The 17,608-nt window shown below is 41.3% G+C and overlaps 1 protein-coding gene across 21 annotated transcripts in view; it reads right to left on the reverse strand.

The window, feature by feature from the left end:
* The window catches only part of Dst (dystonin), a 437,229-nt gene that overhangs the window by 152,646 nt on the left and 266,975 nt on the right, over positions 1–17,608 (reverse strand). For all 21 annotated transcript variants that reach the window (XM_052745196.1, XM_052745195.1, XM_052745215.1 and 18 more), the window contains 16 exons: positions 16,145–16,264; positions 13,805–13,900; positions 13,586–13,713; positions 9,785–9,878; positions 9,341–9,495; positions 7,183–7,645; positions 6,964–7,092; positions 6,742–6,819; positions 6,480–6,641; positions 6,286–6,390; positions 4,536–4,631; positions 3,526–3,651; positions 2,779–2,931; positions 2,442–2,596; positions 2,152–2,278; positions 615–798 (listed from right to left, as the gene is read on the reverse strand). In XM_052745196.1, the coding sequence (XP_052601156.1) occupies positions 615–798; positions 2,152–2,278; positions 2,442–2,596; positions 2,779–2,931; positions 3,526–3,651; positions 4,536–4,631; positions 6,286–6,390; positions 6,480–6,641; positions 6,742–6,819; positions 6,964–7,092; positions 7,183–7,645; positions 9,341–9,495; positions 9,785–9,878; positions 13,586–13,713; positions 13,805–13,900; positions 16,145–16,264 (2,371 nt within the window). The remainder of the gene's footprint in view (positions 1–614; positions 799–2,151; positions 2,279–2,441; positions 2,597–2,778; positions 2,932–3,525; positions 3,652–4,535; positions 4,632–6,285; positions 6,391–6,479; positions 6,642–6,741; positions 6,820–6,963; positions 7,093–7,182; positions 7,646–9,340; positions 9,496–9,784; positions 9,879–13,585; positions 13,714–13,804; positions 13,901–16,144; positions 16,265–17,608) is intronic.

Here is a 17,608-nt window from a genome sequence, read left to right on the forward strand (position 1 = left end):
ATTGAACAAAAATCCAAAAGTAAAAAGCAGGTAAAGAAAGTGTTACTGTTTTAAGATTTTAAAAGACTAGTACTAATAAAGTCATTTGCTTTTAAATAGTATTAAGAGTTCAGACTAAGATTTATACTGAATAAAAGTTAACTAAATAAAGTATTTATTTACTAACTAAATAAAGTATTTAACTACTGTGTAAAACTGAACTGAGAAAATAATCAAATCTTTTATGAGCCTTAAGGACCTTAATTCTGAGTGTTGCCCTGTAAAGCAGGACAAACATTAAAACTCAGATGAGATAAGAACTCCTCATCTGTTCCACTGCTTGGCTGGCACTTTTAGTTACTTCATCATTTAGAGATTAATAATCTCTTCTAGCATCTTCTTACCTCAAAAGCTTTGTTTGTTATTAGGGGTGCTGGGGACTGGATTCAGGGCTTCACACAATCCTGCTCCTGAGTTATATGCCCCGTACACACACGTTTCTATAGTGCTTAGTAATCTTGCTTACATATCACAGCCCACTGATGCAATATACCTAAGACTGAGATTTCCAATGAGAGTAGAAAAAAGTCTAGATGAAACTCCTGCAGGGAAAATAAACAGGCACCCCTTTTTACCTCTTTCTGCAGACTTGAGAAGCTCTTGATAATACTTCCTACATACATTCACCTCCTTTTCTAGCTGAGATACATCCGAGACTGAAAATATTTGGGATTCCTGGCTATCCTCCAGAAAATCTTCCAAACGGGATTGCAGATTACTCAGAACCTGCTGGTGTTCGCCAGGCAACATTGTCTTGATCTGAAAGAACAAGGATCCTTCGATTAATGACGCAGTGCCCAGGGTTACATCTGAATGGGTCAGATCACAGTTGATATCATGGTATACTTCAGTTTATTCACAGGTAGAGGAAACATCTGGAATTAATATTCTATTTATTTCAGGTTTGCACCCTACAGCAGAGAAATGGAACCAACCTAATTTTCCATCAGTAGATGAATGGATAATGACATCTGGTATATATATAAAATGGAATAAAAAATTGGCTGGGCGGTGTTGGCACACGCCTTTAATTCCAGCACTCGGGAGGCAGAGGCAGGCAGATCTTTGTGAGTTCAAGGCAAGCCTGGTCTACAGAGCGAGATCCAGGAAAGGCGCAAAGCTACACAGAGAAACCCTGTCTCGAAAAACAAAACAACAACAAAAAAATTGTACAAAATGGAAAGACATATAATATTAAGGGAAGTCACACAATCTCAGAAAGATAAAAGCTCTCCCTCATGTGTGGGGCCTATCCTATAATACATATGTAGTTAAGAAAACAAATGTGCATGTGTGTACAGTATACCATGTAGAAAGTCGAATAAGAAAGGGTAAATACCACGAGTGAGTGAAGACTGAATGCAGGCAAAGGACACTGGAGTCAGGAAAGAAGACATAAAGCTGCTTGGTTTTCTGTTTCAACTCTGTCATGGCTTCTTTGGTTTTATGATGGGTAAGTAAATACAGAATGAGTTTGATGGTAAAGAGTGAAATTCAATGTGAAGTTCCACAGCTTCAGAATGGCTATTCTAACCATACAGAAGTTCCTTGAGATGTATAGACTTTGGGTGTGCTAATTTGGGGGTATGACTTTTTTCATTTGCAATAAAGTTTTAATGAAAAGAAGACAAGTAAAAACATTGATAAAATTCAATAAATGAAATTAAACTATACCCACTCTGTCTGTCTGAACACCTAATTCTAATTATTATTTTTTTCTTCCTCCTCCTCCTTTTTTGTTTTTTTCAAGACAGGGTTTCTCTGTGTAGCCCGGCTGTCCTGGGACTTGCTCTGTTGACCAGGCTGGCCTCGAACTCTCAGAGATCTGCCTGCATCTGCCTCCTGAGAGCTGGGATTAAAGGCATGTGCTACCCAGTTATTTCTGATTTCTTACCTTCAGTAAGCACCAAGCAGAACATGAGCTCCAGATTTCCCTCACCTGTAGATTGTGTCTCATCTACAACAGACCCTAACAAGAACTCACTGTCTGCCTGAATGTCAGCATCTGCTGGGCCCCATGCTTTTCCAGAGCAAATGCCAACTTGACACCACATATGACAAGGCACCCCTCATTTTTAGATACACTGGGTTAACGTGCACACTTGTACTCACCGAAGCCACGTTACTGGCTCGAATTCTGTCAATCTCATTCACTAGATAATGCCAGGAGACTACACTCTTCATGTTTATGTGAGATTCATGCCAAAGAGTGAGGACATTCTGATACTGCTGCTCAATTCTGAAAGACATGCAGGGGAAAAAAAAACATTTTAAGCCTTTTTACTCCTTCTGAAAGCATGCTGCCCCCGATGGACCAGCTCTAGAACTTTCCGGTCCTGTGGGTCCCTGACAAAGTACTGATTGCTTCTTTAACCTTCAGAAAGACCCCGAACCATACAAACCTGTTTGCAAAGTCAACTGCTTCTTTGTTTGGCGGGGGAACAGTAAAACACACCGATGGGACCATGGCCTCGTTCCCAGTAGGACTGATGACCTTCCACTTGGCGCGATGAGAATTGTTCGCCAGAACACATTCATCGTCTTTGTAAATGGTTATCTGGTTTCAAATGAAAGAGACAAAAACTGAGGTCACCACTCACTCATCTTCTGTACACAATCTTGGGAATTACTGCTTTTAGGAGGCAGAGAAAAGTCTTATAACTAGGAAGCATTATGACCTCCTTTTTAAAACATGTGGATTAATGGCAGAATCTGGCCTGCTTTAAGAAGGACCAGTACCTCAATCTGTCTGTAGTCACAGATGGCTTTGATCGGAATGGAGGTTTTGAGTAGATTGTCAGGACTCCTTGGCTTTAGCTGTACTATGGTCTTTGCTCTCCCCATGAGGCCGGCCACCGAGCTCCGGTACTGCAGAAGCTCTTCTTTTTCCTCCTAGTCAGGAAACACAGCGGGCTTTTAAAATGAATGATTCAAACTCTCCATTCCACAGGGATTTACACAAATGAAACTTCATCACCAAAGTATGCCCTGACCACTGGGCTACACTCTCTACATCTCGTCACCCTGTCTTGAATCCCTCAAATTTGTCTGGTCAAAATCCTCATTTTGCCTGGCTACATTTTTTCCTCTTTGGCATTATTATTATCTAACATTCTACATACATTTTGTTTACTACCATATTACTGTGCAGCTACCCTTTCACATCTAGGCACCACAAGGGAGAGCAATTCCTGCCTGTTTTGTTCATGGTTACATCTCCAGAACTGAAAACAGGCCTGGGCAGACACAGAAGGTGTCTACCAAGGATCTCCTTATGGAATTACTGACTACACACACCACTGCTAAAGCAGTTTAAACAATACCACATAAAGTACACTACTATTATCAAAAACTAAACCAACTAAAGGCTTAATTGAATGAGCTACTAGTGTTGATGAAATATAAATCTGCACATACAGACATATAATAAATTACTAATCTACTCAGTTATATATAGGACACAATCTACAGGTTCCACATCAGTACCATGGACTCCTGAACGAGGTCTTCTAGTTTGTGAATGCTGCTGGATCGGTCACAGCTGTACTTGCGGTGAATGGCATCCTTCAGATTCCTTAGGTAATCAGTGGCTTCTTTGGCATCATTGAAAAACTAAGGAAAAATAAAATTTGACAGCTGAACTACACTGAATGCCAGGAAGGCAGAGATTTGTTCAATCTGGGTGCTCGGGCCCTCTGTGTGGCCCTGACTAGGAGGAACAGAATCTAGGAGGAACAGAATCAAAGCACAAAGGAACTTAATAGCAACATCCTTTTTGGAACTGAAAATAACCTTTGAACTTGAATGGCTACAGATGAATATTAATTATCCAAACTGATTGGAAGTCTGTTTTACTTTAGGGCTCAACCAATCTTTTAAGTAGGTGTGGACTTGCAAAGAATACATTAAAATTTCTAAAGAATAAAATGAAGACTTTATTTGGTTGACTATAATAACTTCCCTTAATACAAGAAAATTTTTCAGAATTATTTTTACAATATTTAAGGTCTTATAAAAGATTCGTTCTGTATGTGCGTGCATGCGTGCGTGCGTGCGTGCGTGTGTGTGTAAATCAGATGTCAACAACTGGGAGCTTTTTTCACTTCTCCCCTATTTTTTGAGATAAAGTCTCTCACTGAACCTAGAGCTCTCTCATTTGGCTAGACTGGCTGGCCAGGGAGCCCCAGGGACCCTTCTGTCTCTACCTGCCCTCAGCACTGGGCAGCTCACTTTTTTTTTAAAGTGTGGTTTCTGGGGGTTGAACTCTGGGCAAACAATGTGCCAGCCGACCCGTCTTCCAGCCACAGGATCTCTTTCTTAACAGCTAAACATTCTCCTCTAAGACCAACCTGGACATCCTGTAAGGAAAGTATTGGTTCACGCCCCCATGTATTAGGCGCTTGCTTCGTGATAGTGAGATTTCTGCACCTCAGCCCATAGGACAGTGCGGTCTATGCAGGCTGCGGTCTATGCAGGCTGCAGTCCTACTCACACACCTCAAAATAGGCAGTGTTTTCCTTGATGTGCTGCTCCACACACTGGCAGAGCTGTAAGATCCAGCTCCACTGTGTCTGCATCGCTGCTCTGTATGCCTGAGAGAGAAAACACACACTGAAAGTCAGGGCAGAGAACTGAGGGACAGAGGGCTAGTCTGCCTCAACAGCTGAGCATGCACCTTGCATGCGGAACATCTGTGGTGTGATACCCTGCATGGAAAATACTGATGCATTTATTTCTTTATTTTTAGCTTTTTTTTCTTTAATTACTTTTTTTTTTTTAAGATTTATTTATTATATAAACAATGTAATGTCTGCATGCATCCCTGCAGGCCAGAAGAGGGCACCAGATCTCATTACAGATGGTTGTGAGCCATCATGTGCTTGCTGGGAATTGAACTCAGGACCTCTGGAAGAACAACCAGTGCTCTTAACCTCTGAGCCATCTCTCCAGCGCCCCCCCCCTTTTTTTTTTGAGACAGGATGTTATTTAGTACACAGCCTGGGTTATCCTCAAGCTTGTAGCAATCCCCTTGCCTCAGCTTCTCATTACAGGCTGGAATTACAGGCAGGAGCCATCATATCCAGCTCAGTGTTGATGGCTTCAAATGACAAAACACGCTACTATCCAAACAGATGGAAACAATTTTTAATGGATGTGAAACTGGGGTACCAGATTTTCTTATATGAGAGTCTTCCTTATGAAATTAGTCTTAAAATTTGTACACAATTTTAAAATTAGTCCAGATGAATTTTCTCAAATTTCTAATTTCTTGTTTCTTAGAATGAGGAAAAATTATGGCTATTTCATATGAAAAATTTACATCTGAAATAAATGCAAGCTACTCCCTCTATTTATAAAATTCACCCTTTTCTTTACTCTTTGCTCACTAACCCTGACACCTGATTTTTAAAATACTAAGTATACTTTTCTCTATGGCATCCCCAAACTCCCCATTTCTGGAGTTTTATATTACTGAGCCATACCAGGTGTGTGTTAACACAGATACACAGAAGCCATACCAGGTGAGTGTTAACACAGACACACAGATCTGTAGCTTCCTTCTGTGTTTTGATGAGGGAGACTTAGGGAGGGTAGAGAAGGCAGTATATACTCTCACATCAATGCAACTATTGGGTTTAATAACATTATAATAACAAAAATTAAGACACTCATCTATTTGAATGTTTATTATTAAGTACAAGTATATCTTTCGTGAAGGAAACTGTAGAAAGCACACCTAGATCCTCATGAATTATGAAACTCAGTTTTATAGAAGGTGCAAATCCCTGCCTCCCAGGAGAGGGAGCTCTGTGTCCATGGTGTGTTCAGCCTTTCTTCCTCCTGGAATGACCCCAGGGCTTCTGAGTTGTGCTCAGGCAGGCTTTCCTGCAGATGTGCAGTTGCCCCTGGGAATCTAGCAACATGCGATATTATTTGCTTCCTCAAGCTAAGCTACATTTCTGTTTGTTACACAGGGCAAGTACACACTCTACCACGGAACACCCTTTTAGCCTCATCGGATGCATTTACTCAAAGCAGCTTCACGGGCCCTAAAAAAAAACAGCTACTACCTTGATCCTAAGGGATGATGAAGAGAAGCAGCAGCAGGATTCACTGGGAAAGTTATCTCTGAGCTAGACTCTAGTATAAAGACTTAGTAGTTGGATTTTTTTTTTTTAAAATGAGTGAAAGAGGTTTAAGCTGACAGACCTATGAGAACTCAGTCTAGACCTCTGACTTGCTTACCTCTATAGTCAAGCGGGCTGGGTGATTTTCTAGAAGCAGCTGCTCTGCGATCTCCTGTACGGCTTTAATACTCTCCTCTTTCTGCTCGAGTTCTCTCATGAGCTCCTAGTGAGGAAGCATCAAGAAGTGTGTCAGAAGACGCGGGCGGCGAGCTCCAGGTCCGGCTCAGGCTCCCGAGCGCGAGGCCGACTCACCGCGTGGTACCCTTTCTTTCGAGCCACACCGGTGTTTCTCTCGCTCCAGTCATAAGCAACTTCTTCCTCTTCCTTCTCGTTCAACCAGATAAGCTCATTAGTTGCCCGTGTTACAAAATTATGGAGCGTATCAAGGTGCCGCTCCTGATTTCTGGATGTATTCTGTTTAAGAAAAACCATTGTTGAGCATCCGATGGGCAGTAAACAGACATGATGGAAAGGGAGAGTTTAAAGAAAACAAATAAAAAAAAAAAAACCTTACCAAGAGTTTTGCATATTGACTCTGTAATCTGTGCAACTTATCTGTGTAAGTTAACTTAAGAGGCGCCGTCATCTGAATCTAAAATAAGGTAGGAAAGCATGGATGTTAGGAATCTTAAGTTCTGACTAACACTTAAAACATTAATCATTGAGTTATAAGGTCTTTATGTAAAGAGAAAATAATACTCAACTACAATAAAATATTTTTAAAAATTTCACAGACCTCACTAAGTTTAGCTTCCTTAAGGCTAGTTTCAAATTCTTCAATGGCTCGGTGAACATTTTTATGGTTTTCTAAATGGCTTTCAACACTTGGCAAGTCTGAGCCCCATTCAGTACGGTCCAGCTGCACCTTCAATAGCAAAATACCAGTTTAAAAAAAAAAAAAAAAGAGAGAGAAGTTGTCGCAAGAGTAAGACTGGGAAACTTCGATAAACCTTACCTGCATCTCATCAACCCAGTTCAAGAGATCCTGAACGAATTTCATATTGACTTCCTCTTCTGTCAAATTCTGATCCAGCAAAGACGACTTCAGCAGGGGCTTTCTGATCTGCATTAGCTTCAGAGTCTGTAATGAATTTGGCTCTACTCCTAAACTGAAATTTGGAGCTACCACTGATGGGAGGCCAGGCGTATAAGCCGGAGTAACAGATGGAGTCAGACGGGAAGTCATCCCTGATGACAAGCCAGAAGTCACACTAGAAGAGGTCAAGGAAGGTGTTAAACTCTGGGTTAGCCCTGAGTTCAGACTGGGGTGTAAGGTCTGTGCAAATCCTGAGTTTAAACTTTGACTGATTCCTGATATCATGAGTTTCGTCTGCTCTGTGGTCAGCATGCGTCCTTTGCTGTACACTGAGGAACACTCGTTCCTTAAGGCCATAATTTCATCGCGCAGCTTTGCAACCCTGCAGAAACATGGAGAGGGATAAGGCATGATTGAAGAGGTAATGTAAACTGCTGGCTGTAGCTGATGTACCAAGACTGGCTTTCCAGTGGAATTAGTCATGTACCACTACTGCAAGCCTCTAACGGTAGGGGAGCCCAAGCACGCATACAGGAGTTCTGCTTTCAGCTGTCATTCTGCAGACCTACACTGCTCGAGAAATACCTATTCGGTTTTAAAAACATCACTGAAACCATCTTGGTAAAATTTTGCTTGATGTTTTGTTTTCACTGAATATCAGACTATAAAAACGCTCCACATTATTAGTCTTTATAACCATTATTTATAGGGAACATAATTATGTACCATAAGGTGATGGTTCTATTATTTGATATTAAGGATAATAAAATTTCTTATAAAATACTCCTGGCGTGAACATAAAGTTTTCCAATTGTATCTACTTATTATCCACATAGAGAAGAGCTCCTAACTCCTAGAAGTGAAATGATTGGCTCAAACATGATGTACAAAGTTTATTTCCTTATGTTCATAGAAAGACTACAGCTTGCCAAGTTCTATTCACTCTGCCCCCACAAACTTCTCAGAAATGTTTTCATATTTGCTGTTTACTTTTTCCTCCTTGAGACAGAGTCTTGCTATGTAGCTCTTGCAGGGTTGTGTATTTGTGATTCTTTTACCTAAGCCTTTGGAGAGCTCAGAATCCATGTGGGTGCCACCATACACAACTTGACCATTTTTTAAAAAAAATTTTAAATTTTTATTATTAGGAAAATTTTTTCATTCATTTTACACATCAACCAAAGATCCCCCTCTTCCCTCCTCCCGTCCCCCCAGCCTCCCCGTCCCAAACCACCCCCCACTCACCCCCACAAGAAAGCAAGGCCTCTCATGAGGTGCCACATCCAGTAGAGGCAAGTCCAAGCCCTTCCCCTTGCCTCAAGGCTGCAGGAGGTGTCCCATCCTAAGTAGTGGGGTCCAAAAAGCCCTCTCATGCACCAGGGATGGATTCTGATCCCACCGCCAGGGGGCCCCCAAAAAAATTATTTATTTTTATTTTTATGTGCACTGGTGTTTCGCTCGTGTGTATGCCTGTGTAAGCGTGTCAGGTACCCTGGAACTGGAGTTACAGACAGTTGTGAGTCACCATGTAGGTGCTGGGAATTGAACCCGGGTACTCTGGAAGAGCAGTCAGTGCTCTTAACAGCTGAACCATCTCTCCGGCCTCCATACCTTTACCATTTTACACACATATATTTTTCTAATATTTGGTCCTGACCATGTTTACAATAGAATAAACACAGAACTAACTGAAGATGAGAACTTTTCTTACATTTTTCCCTTTTCTAATGTTGCAAATTGTTGTTGTTGTTATTATTATTATTATTTATTGTGGTATTGGTCTGAGGATCAAACCCAGGGCCTTAACTATGCTTAGTTAAATATTCACTCTGCCTCTGGGTCACATCGAAAGACCTACATAAATATTTTACATACTGGGAAATATAGACATTTAAAATATTCATTTTAATGACTCCAGTATTTACTATGACAGTAAATATTATATTTATTGCAGATATTGATTCTACTTATTTTTGTCAAAATATTACAACTCACAAATAAAACTTGATTTCCTACTATACTTTCCCATCATGCTCTCAGGAAACAGTTCCTGAGAGGAAACAAGGAGCAGTCTTACCTCTGCACCAACTGGTCTGCCTGGTAATACTTCCCATCGATCAGAATCTGTACATCAATCACATGCTGGCGTAAAAGGTTCTCACATTCAAGTATGTACCCGGCAATTTCTGCTTCGTTCTGAAACTGCACTCCTGATTCTAATCTTTTGGAATCCTGTATTTAAAAGAACTCAGCATTAATTCTGTAAAAACAAATGTCAAGACTAGCTTTAAACTCCAAAATATTAGAAGAGAAGCTTATTTGGTCTTTATTTCTTTTGGTTCAAATACATGTTTTTCTTTCACTCACTACCTCCCAAGAGAAAAAAAATATCAATCATAATCTTTCAGAGCTTCTGCAGGGAGTGAGTACCAGGAATTGATCAAATGATGCAGAAGGTTCCGGTTTACCCAGGCACACACCATCCCTCTACAGCAAGCCCTGGCTCCTGAAACCAACTTACAGACTGGAGAGCATTTCGGGCTAGGATCAGTTTGTCTTCACAGATGACACTGTCCCTCTGAACTCGGACAGCAATCTGTTGCAGCATATCCAACCTAAAAGAGACAAAGGAAAAAAAAAGTGCTTCTTTTTGAAGTCAAAGAGCTCACCAGTCGTGAAAAAACGACCCTGCCAAGGAAGAAAAGACTGGGTCACACCGTTGACTCCATACCTGTGTCCATCAAAGGACTCATTGCCGAAGCTAATGCAGGAGTTGATCAATGTGGGGCCACAGTGAACAGACAGAAGATTGTCGTTCGAATCTAGACTAGTCCGAGTGCTGGTCGTGTTAGTAAACACAGAGTCACTGCTACGATAACTGTAGCTACTGCTCTGCATTTTCAGCCCTGGAATGGTGTCCTAGGACCATGAAAGTAGGACTGGAGAAAGTTCCACTTCTACCCGGTGAGAAGTGGCCTCGGAGGAGAGTCACGGCTTTAATGGATCCTTAAATATGCTTCAACATGCATATGCAATACACTGCAAATACTATCCTGATCGCTATTCAGAAGAATCACGCCTGAAGCCATTCATTTGCTTGCTGAGGTTTGCCTTTTGTAACCTGCATTAAAGCCTTGCAAGTAGAGACAGATCAGGATGATTGGGCGTCACTGGAAAAGATACGCCAAATATTTTCACTCAAGAGTCATCCAGCTGCAACCACCTAAAAAACAACTCCGGCACCAGGAACCCAGGAACCATCACCAGCGAAGGTAATTCTATCAATACCAACCACCAGCCAAGAGGACACAAAGATTACATTACAGCCAGACTTCTGCAAAGAGATGCCGTGTGCTGGATAACACAAGGCAAAATGCTGGAACCATCACGAACACACAAGCAAGCGGAGTTAATGAGAAACAAAATCTACTTCCATCTGACCGTCAGGTCATTTGTCCACCATATTAAATTAACTGGGAAAACATTCAATGACTTTTCTCTGTAGGATGGACTCCCTCAGTAACCTTACTTCTAAACTACTGCAGTTCGCATTTGAAAAGACAAAGAATCCAAGTAGAATATTGGCTCAATAACTGCAAATGTGTCTAAACTTGCTTCCCCTTCACACAGACCAGTAGAGGGCCCAATTCTTTCCTGTCTGTCTTCTCCACACTCCAAGCCACATCGCTACCATAATTTACAACACATAGCCAGGGCCAAAAAAATCTGTGTCAAGAAAAATAGAACAATAAAAAACAGGAACAGCTGCACCTTACACTTACTATACAGTTGTTATTTCCAGGAAGTTAAACATTTTTACACACATAACCTCACCTCATATTCATAACCACTAAATGTGGTAGGTATTGTTACATTCGGTCACAATTGAGAAAACAGGCCTAGATATTTAAGAACTCTTCTAAGATCATGTGACTTCCAAGCTGAAGTAACAAACCTAATCCAGAACAGACTGGCTCCTGAATCTTGAACTCTCAACTGCACTCTTTCAGCATACTGTTGTGGTTGGATGTATTCGTGTTGGAAGCATGATCCCCGGTGAGAAGTGCTTAAGAGCGATTAGATCATAAAGGCTCAACCCTCATGAATAAATTAATGCCATTATCACAGGAGTGGCTTGGTTACTATACCAGCGGGTAGACGGCCATGCTGCATCAGTGAGCGCCTGCTCTCTCCCGTGCCTGTCTGGTTCCCTAGCCACCATGAAGCTCCTCCACTTTCCTCCCCCTCAAGGCCTGTCCTCCACCTACCAGGGGAAGGCCCTCACCAGGTGCCAGCACCAGCATTTCTCAACTTCTACAACTCTGAGTCCCCAGTTTCCCCATCTCTTTTTCTTTCCTCAAGCACAAGACAGTCTTTATATAGTCCAGGCTTTCCATGCCCCTGCTGTCACTTCCCAAGTGCTGGGCTGACAGTAGCCATGTACCACTGCACAACCCTCGATAATAGCTTCTTTATGTTATCCAGTCTGTAGCATTCTGTTGCAGCAGTACAAGACGATTAAGACAAATGTTAAAATTCAGCTACTGATGCAGTGACTAAAATTCTTTATATTTTCTCTGTATCTTTAATTCAAATGATTCGTTTAACACCGTGTTTTAATCATTAGGAAGAGCTGCAGCCCATGCATTTAAAGCTCATTTTGACTCTTACACTCTGTTTATATAGACATGGTAACTTTATGCTTTAACAAGAGTGTAACTAGTAATAAAGGGTTGGCAAGCTGAACTTGCCTTTGTATCTTAAATACATGATTCTGTGTCAACTCTGAAGTCAGTGTGGGAGACCATAAGAACACAACTACACTGGGTTTCCTCTGTCATGTGCCTGGCACTGTGCGAAAACACTGGTAAGGGACACAAAATAACAGCTTGTCTCCACGTTATTAGAGCTACTATCTAAGAAACAGGTGGCTTGAACGAAACATGAATAAATACGAAATTACCACCAAGGCAAGCATTCTTGAAAAATACTTTATATAAATTATTAGTCATAAAAGAAGGCAGGTAACTCAGCCTGGGACACTACTGGAAGGAACAGGGAGGCTGAAATCTGAGAAGGATTAGGAGTAAAGAGAAACAGGGATGTGAATGGATTCCCTGCCAAAAGAGCAGACTACACAAAACCCCTGTGAACAGAGGGTGGAACACAGCCCAGGTGAGCTCCTAAGAGACAGCCCGAGCACCGCCTGACCACACATGCCTTCAGCTGTGAGGAGGGACACAGAGCACAAGTCTCACACACTACAGCAGGGCTGCAAAATAACGACCATATGAAAATAAATCCATACAACATGGCGGGGCATGTAGCCCAATGGTAGTGTACTTGGCCTAGTAAGTTCCAAGCCCTGGCTTAGAACCCCAGCCCTTGGGTGGGTGGGTGGTTCCTGAAGATTGGGCAGTGGGGTACAGTTAGAGCAATAGAATAATAAGCAGTCAGTGATATTTTCACGGACTAAATACACAGTAGAAAGGGAACCCAGACTGACATTCACTGTCTGTTTCTGCTGTTGTTGCTACTTGAGACAGGGCCTCGGGTGGCACAGGCTGGCCTCTTACAACATTGCAAAGGGGAATATTCTTGAACTTCTGCCTCCACTTCCCAAAGGCTAGAATTACAGGCATGTGCCACTGCACCCAGTTTTATATGATGCTAGGGATGGAAGCCATGGCTCTGTGGATGCTAGGTGAGGGCTCTACCAACTGAACTACATGCTCAGCCTCCATTGCCTTTTCAATGGAAGTACTTCTGCTGCCTCAAGAGAAGGAGGCCATTTTAAAAACTTTAGTAAGAAACAAAACAGTTAATTTCTAACTTACGAGCTTCCAAACTTGGGTCCTGGTAACAGGGTTATTTTAAGAAAGACTTCTGGGTGCTTTTTTGTTTTAAATAAACACGTTATTAGATGAGACTCCACACAGCCATCCAACCTACCAGGTCCTTTATGTAGTTACTAATTTACTCTTTAAGAGTTCTTGCTACCATTTCTAGGTAAGGAAACAGAGGAGTAAAAACACTAAGAGACTTATCCAGGGCCATCCAAACAAGTAAATGGAAAACATAATCTGTGTGAGTCTTAGGTCCCAGTGAAGACCATGTCTCCTAAAACATGGTGGGCAGTTCCTGAGGAAAGACCAAGGTTGAACTCTGACCTCTACATCCACACAAATACCCAGGTAGACATGAACACATCACAGGAAGAACAAAGTAACCAACAAAACAAAACCAACCAACAAAACAACCCAAAAATCAAGTTCTAAGAGGAGAATGGAGACTGCCTTGCCCGACGGGCCAGCTTCCCTACCTCTCCACCTCTGGTCGGAGCGCCTTCTCCCGCTCAAGCATGGCAATGATGAGCTTGCCCCACTCTTTTTCAATGTCATTTGGATGATAACCTTGAAGGAGTTTGATGCGTCCAAACTCTATCCAAATCTTAAGGAAACAAAATAATTCATATATAGTCAAGACTTGAAAGCAGTTCAGAAATTATGCTTCAAAGTACCACAGAATAATTTTGGCTTACCTCTAATAATTTATATAGTCGTTTAATTTTTGATTTCTCTGTCTCCTTTGGTGGGATTTCTTTTTCTTTGAACTGTAAATACTGATTATAAAGTGCCTGTAATGAAAAAGAAAATAAATTACGGCCCACGTTCAAAGCCTGCTCTCATCCCGTCACCAGCAAAGGCTATTTCCTGTGCCATGAGCACTCAGTAGACTTCCTTTATGGATGCAACGATCCAGCTGCCAGGCAGCTAGCTGTGTGCTGGGTTGCATAGGACTAGATGAGGGTTGAACTGCTGATGTGAGCCATGATTCAACATGTGCCACACAGGAATCTGAACAATAAATGATGACGAATGCCCAGCACTCAAACACAAAAGCACATCCTTGAGAGGCTGAGCTTCCTGAACATCACACACTGATTTTTAGTTTCGAGAAAACAGTTTGATGGAAGGAAAAGACTTGCTCCCTTCCATTCCATGGCTCTATTCTGGAACCCCATAGCAGCTAGGTAGGGCTAACATGTGCCCTTACCATACCACTGTCAAGTTCAACAGCTTTTTTTTTTTAACTAACAAAGGAAAGCAAAGGAAAGTGGATGTTATTAGTTGATATTACTATTACAGACACTCCAATCATGTAATTATTATCTCATTTGTGAACCTCTTAAAATGTTATTATATTCATTTTACAAGACCTTTCTAAAAATTGCATAAATAAAACACTTTCACATTTAATAGATGTATACTAATCAATTAAGCTTAATTTATGCTACATTAAAATAGACAGCACATTTCTACAAGATTCCAAAAAGGTTTGTGAACTTGTAGAAATATTTGCTAATTCCTAAGGATATGTTTTCTCTCCTACATTACCCACTTGCAAGTAACCTGTGTGAATACTCAGACTCCTACAACTTTTAAAGAGCTGCAGAAGTCAGACATCAGCACAATTTGCCCAATGGTCAAACAAAACCAAAACAAAACTAAACAATCCCACCTCAGGAATTCATTTAGAAATAAGTGTATTTGTACATGAAATCCAAACGCTGTATTGAACCAAAAGCAAAATCTTGTGGGTTGCTATTGGTCATTAGTCACCAAAAGTCACCATGTGCAAAACACTGTGACACCATGTTGCAACAGAAGGGGGCAGACTTTGGTGCCCTAGAATAGTTCATATCCACATAGGGAGGCATCTTATAATAAGACCCTATAAAAAGCTCCTTTCTAAAAAAAAAAAAAAATCAGCCAGGCGACAGTGGCACATGCCTTTAATCCCAGCACTCGGGAGGCAGAGCCAGGCAGATCTCTGTGAGTTTGAAGCCATCCTGGTCTACAAAGCGAGATCCAGGACAGGCACCAAAATTATACAGAGAAACCCTGTCTCGAAGAAAAAAGACAAAAACAAAAACAAACAAACAAACAAATCAACAAATACTAAGTAACTTTGTGCCAAGGACAAACACCCTGTGGTAATGAGAAACAGAGCCATGCCACAGATGTTCTGAACAGATGTGTGAGAACAACAAAGAACTTTCATGGGGCCTATGCTGTGCTACTACAGCTTTTGTGATTCCAGTCTGAGAGCTGAAACAAAGCTTATTAAGTCAAAGAAGTAAGGGTACTCTGCATTAATATTCATATTACTGATATTCATATTAGTGGTTTATTAAAAAGAAACTGCTTTTGCTATTTCAAATACAAATGTACAAAATGAGACAGGTTATTCTTGGAAAAGCTGTGTATTCATAATGACCTTATTTTGCTGTGATATCTCCATCTCAATGACCTTACCTAAGATCAAAGTATTAGCAAAGATTTGCTAAACGTTGGCCATGAACACCAGGCTATAAGCACTGATTTCAATTCACTTGCACTACAGTTGGATCTGTATTTTGAAATTCATAACATACAGGATGTGCCTTGTACTCTACAAAAGAAGTCCTCGGGGCAGTTTCTCACCTGACTCAAGCAGAGGCATGTTTCTGATCACTGTTCTGTGTGTAAGCGTCCCACTGATCTTCCTATTCCAGCATCTGGTGGACTCCTAGCACTTCCCACTCATCGTGTAAGACTTGGCAATGTTAGTTTCAGAAGCTCTCAATTTATACCTTTACTTCTCAACAAATTAAAGCTTGGGGAATGTAACTTCGTAAAGATGCTGTTGCTATAACTGTCTTAATTAATATTTACCTCTACTTTCTCTTTATATAAGGAAACAGATATTAAAAACTTTGTCTACTAAAATGCTTGGCTTGCCAATGTCAATTTATTTTGAATGCTAAGATAATGGAATTAACCTAGCATTAGTTTAAAGTTTTTGAGTCAACCCTACTGAACTTCTACGATATACCAACCTTTAGTTCTACAGGATTGTTAGGAAATGTTCTCTCAGACATTGTGACCACGTGGTGTCTAATCCACTGGATGAGGTAGTTCACCATATTCTGGTATTCGATCCACTTGACTTCAACATCCTAGGTAATGAAACAGAGGGGAAAGTTTGTGTCATTCATAATGACACTCATCTGCAACACAATGTGTCAGGCGCATTCCTGTGAATCCAGATAACCTGAAGCTTGACAGAGAGAATCAGGTAAATGTTTTCTTAGTTTCCACTCAGCTACAATTCTTTCCATACAAACAACATTAAAAACATGCTATTAACATTTGGCCACTAACCCTGGCCCAGTGAGTGTCAATTCTGGTCCCAAAACAGTGGTTGTCTGGGGCACTGCATCGAAGATGCTTCTGAGGTTTCAAAAAATGCTGTGATCTGGGAGGTTTTACAGGGCTCAACTTAAGGGGAGTAACAGCTTGCATATGGCAGGCTAGTCATCTCTGCCGACCACTGTACATCTAATTTCCCTAATATCTGACACTCAACAAAGTCACAGAGGATTTAGGGACCAGACAGGGAAAGGTTGGATATGATGAGATTTTCAAGTACTCGTTAAACAAACTCTCGTAAAATGAAGGAATCGGAAGGCTGACAAGTGCTGTGTAATTAATCTTCTGAAGATTGCTTGTTAAGTGGCAGGGTTACACTCACTGTTACAATAAAAAGAGAAACTTTCAAAGCATAGGATCTGTAGTCAGGAGTCACTGTCTTTCTAGGGATCAGAGAGAATCACTTTACGAACAGTTAAGCGCCATGGTGGGCAGTACCTAATTAAGTGTTCCAGTTCTAATTAAGTGACTGAAATGGGCAGCATAGTCTAAGAAACAGAGGGAAGGATACACACGTGCCTTGTGCAAGGGGCACCAGAGACTTCCTGGGAAGAAAGGTGGGCCCTGAGCAGTACTGCAATGAACAGTAAGCAATAGTATGGTAGGAGCAGGCTGCAGAGAGCTGGCATAAGATAGGAATCCCCAAGAATGCAGGACACTAACAGGAATGCTCTACCTATAAGTAATTGATCAATACTACAAAACTGTAGATGGGATTGTCAATAGTGATCATTAACATGCAGTTCTGACTACCAAAACACCTGAATGAATTCAACCAGTCAACCCGCAAACCCTAAGACTAAAGACGCCACAGCCTACAGAAATTAATTTGGCACGTGCAGAGTTAACGCAGAGATGGAAAAGCATAAGCTATTATCAAGTCCAGTTCTACACGGAGAAAGAAGGGGTGAAACCAGGGTGACTGTGGCAAGAAGGAAGAAGGAAGGAGGAAGGAGCCAGAGGAACCATTCTGCAACAGCAGTCAGGGGAAGGGAAATGGAAGCACACTGCCAGGACCTCCAAAAGGTTAAGATCTTCTTGTGGAAGGCGAGGGGAAGGAATAAAGCTAGATCTAGAAATAATTCCACAGA

Source organism: Peromyscus californicus, unplaced genomic scaffold, assembly GCF_007827085.1.
Source record: "Peromyscus californicus insignis strain IS unplaced genomic scaffold, ASM782708v3 Scaffold_19__1_contigs__length_69161282, whole genome shotgun sequence".
In the NCBI taxonomy this organism is placed as follows: Eukaryota; Metazoa; Chordata; class Mammalia; order Rodentia; family Cricetidae; genus Peromyscus; species Peromyscus californicus.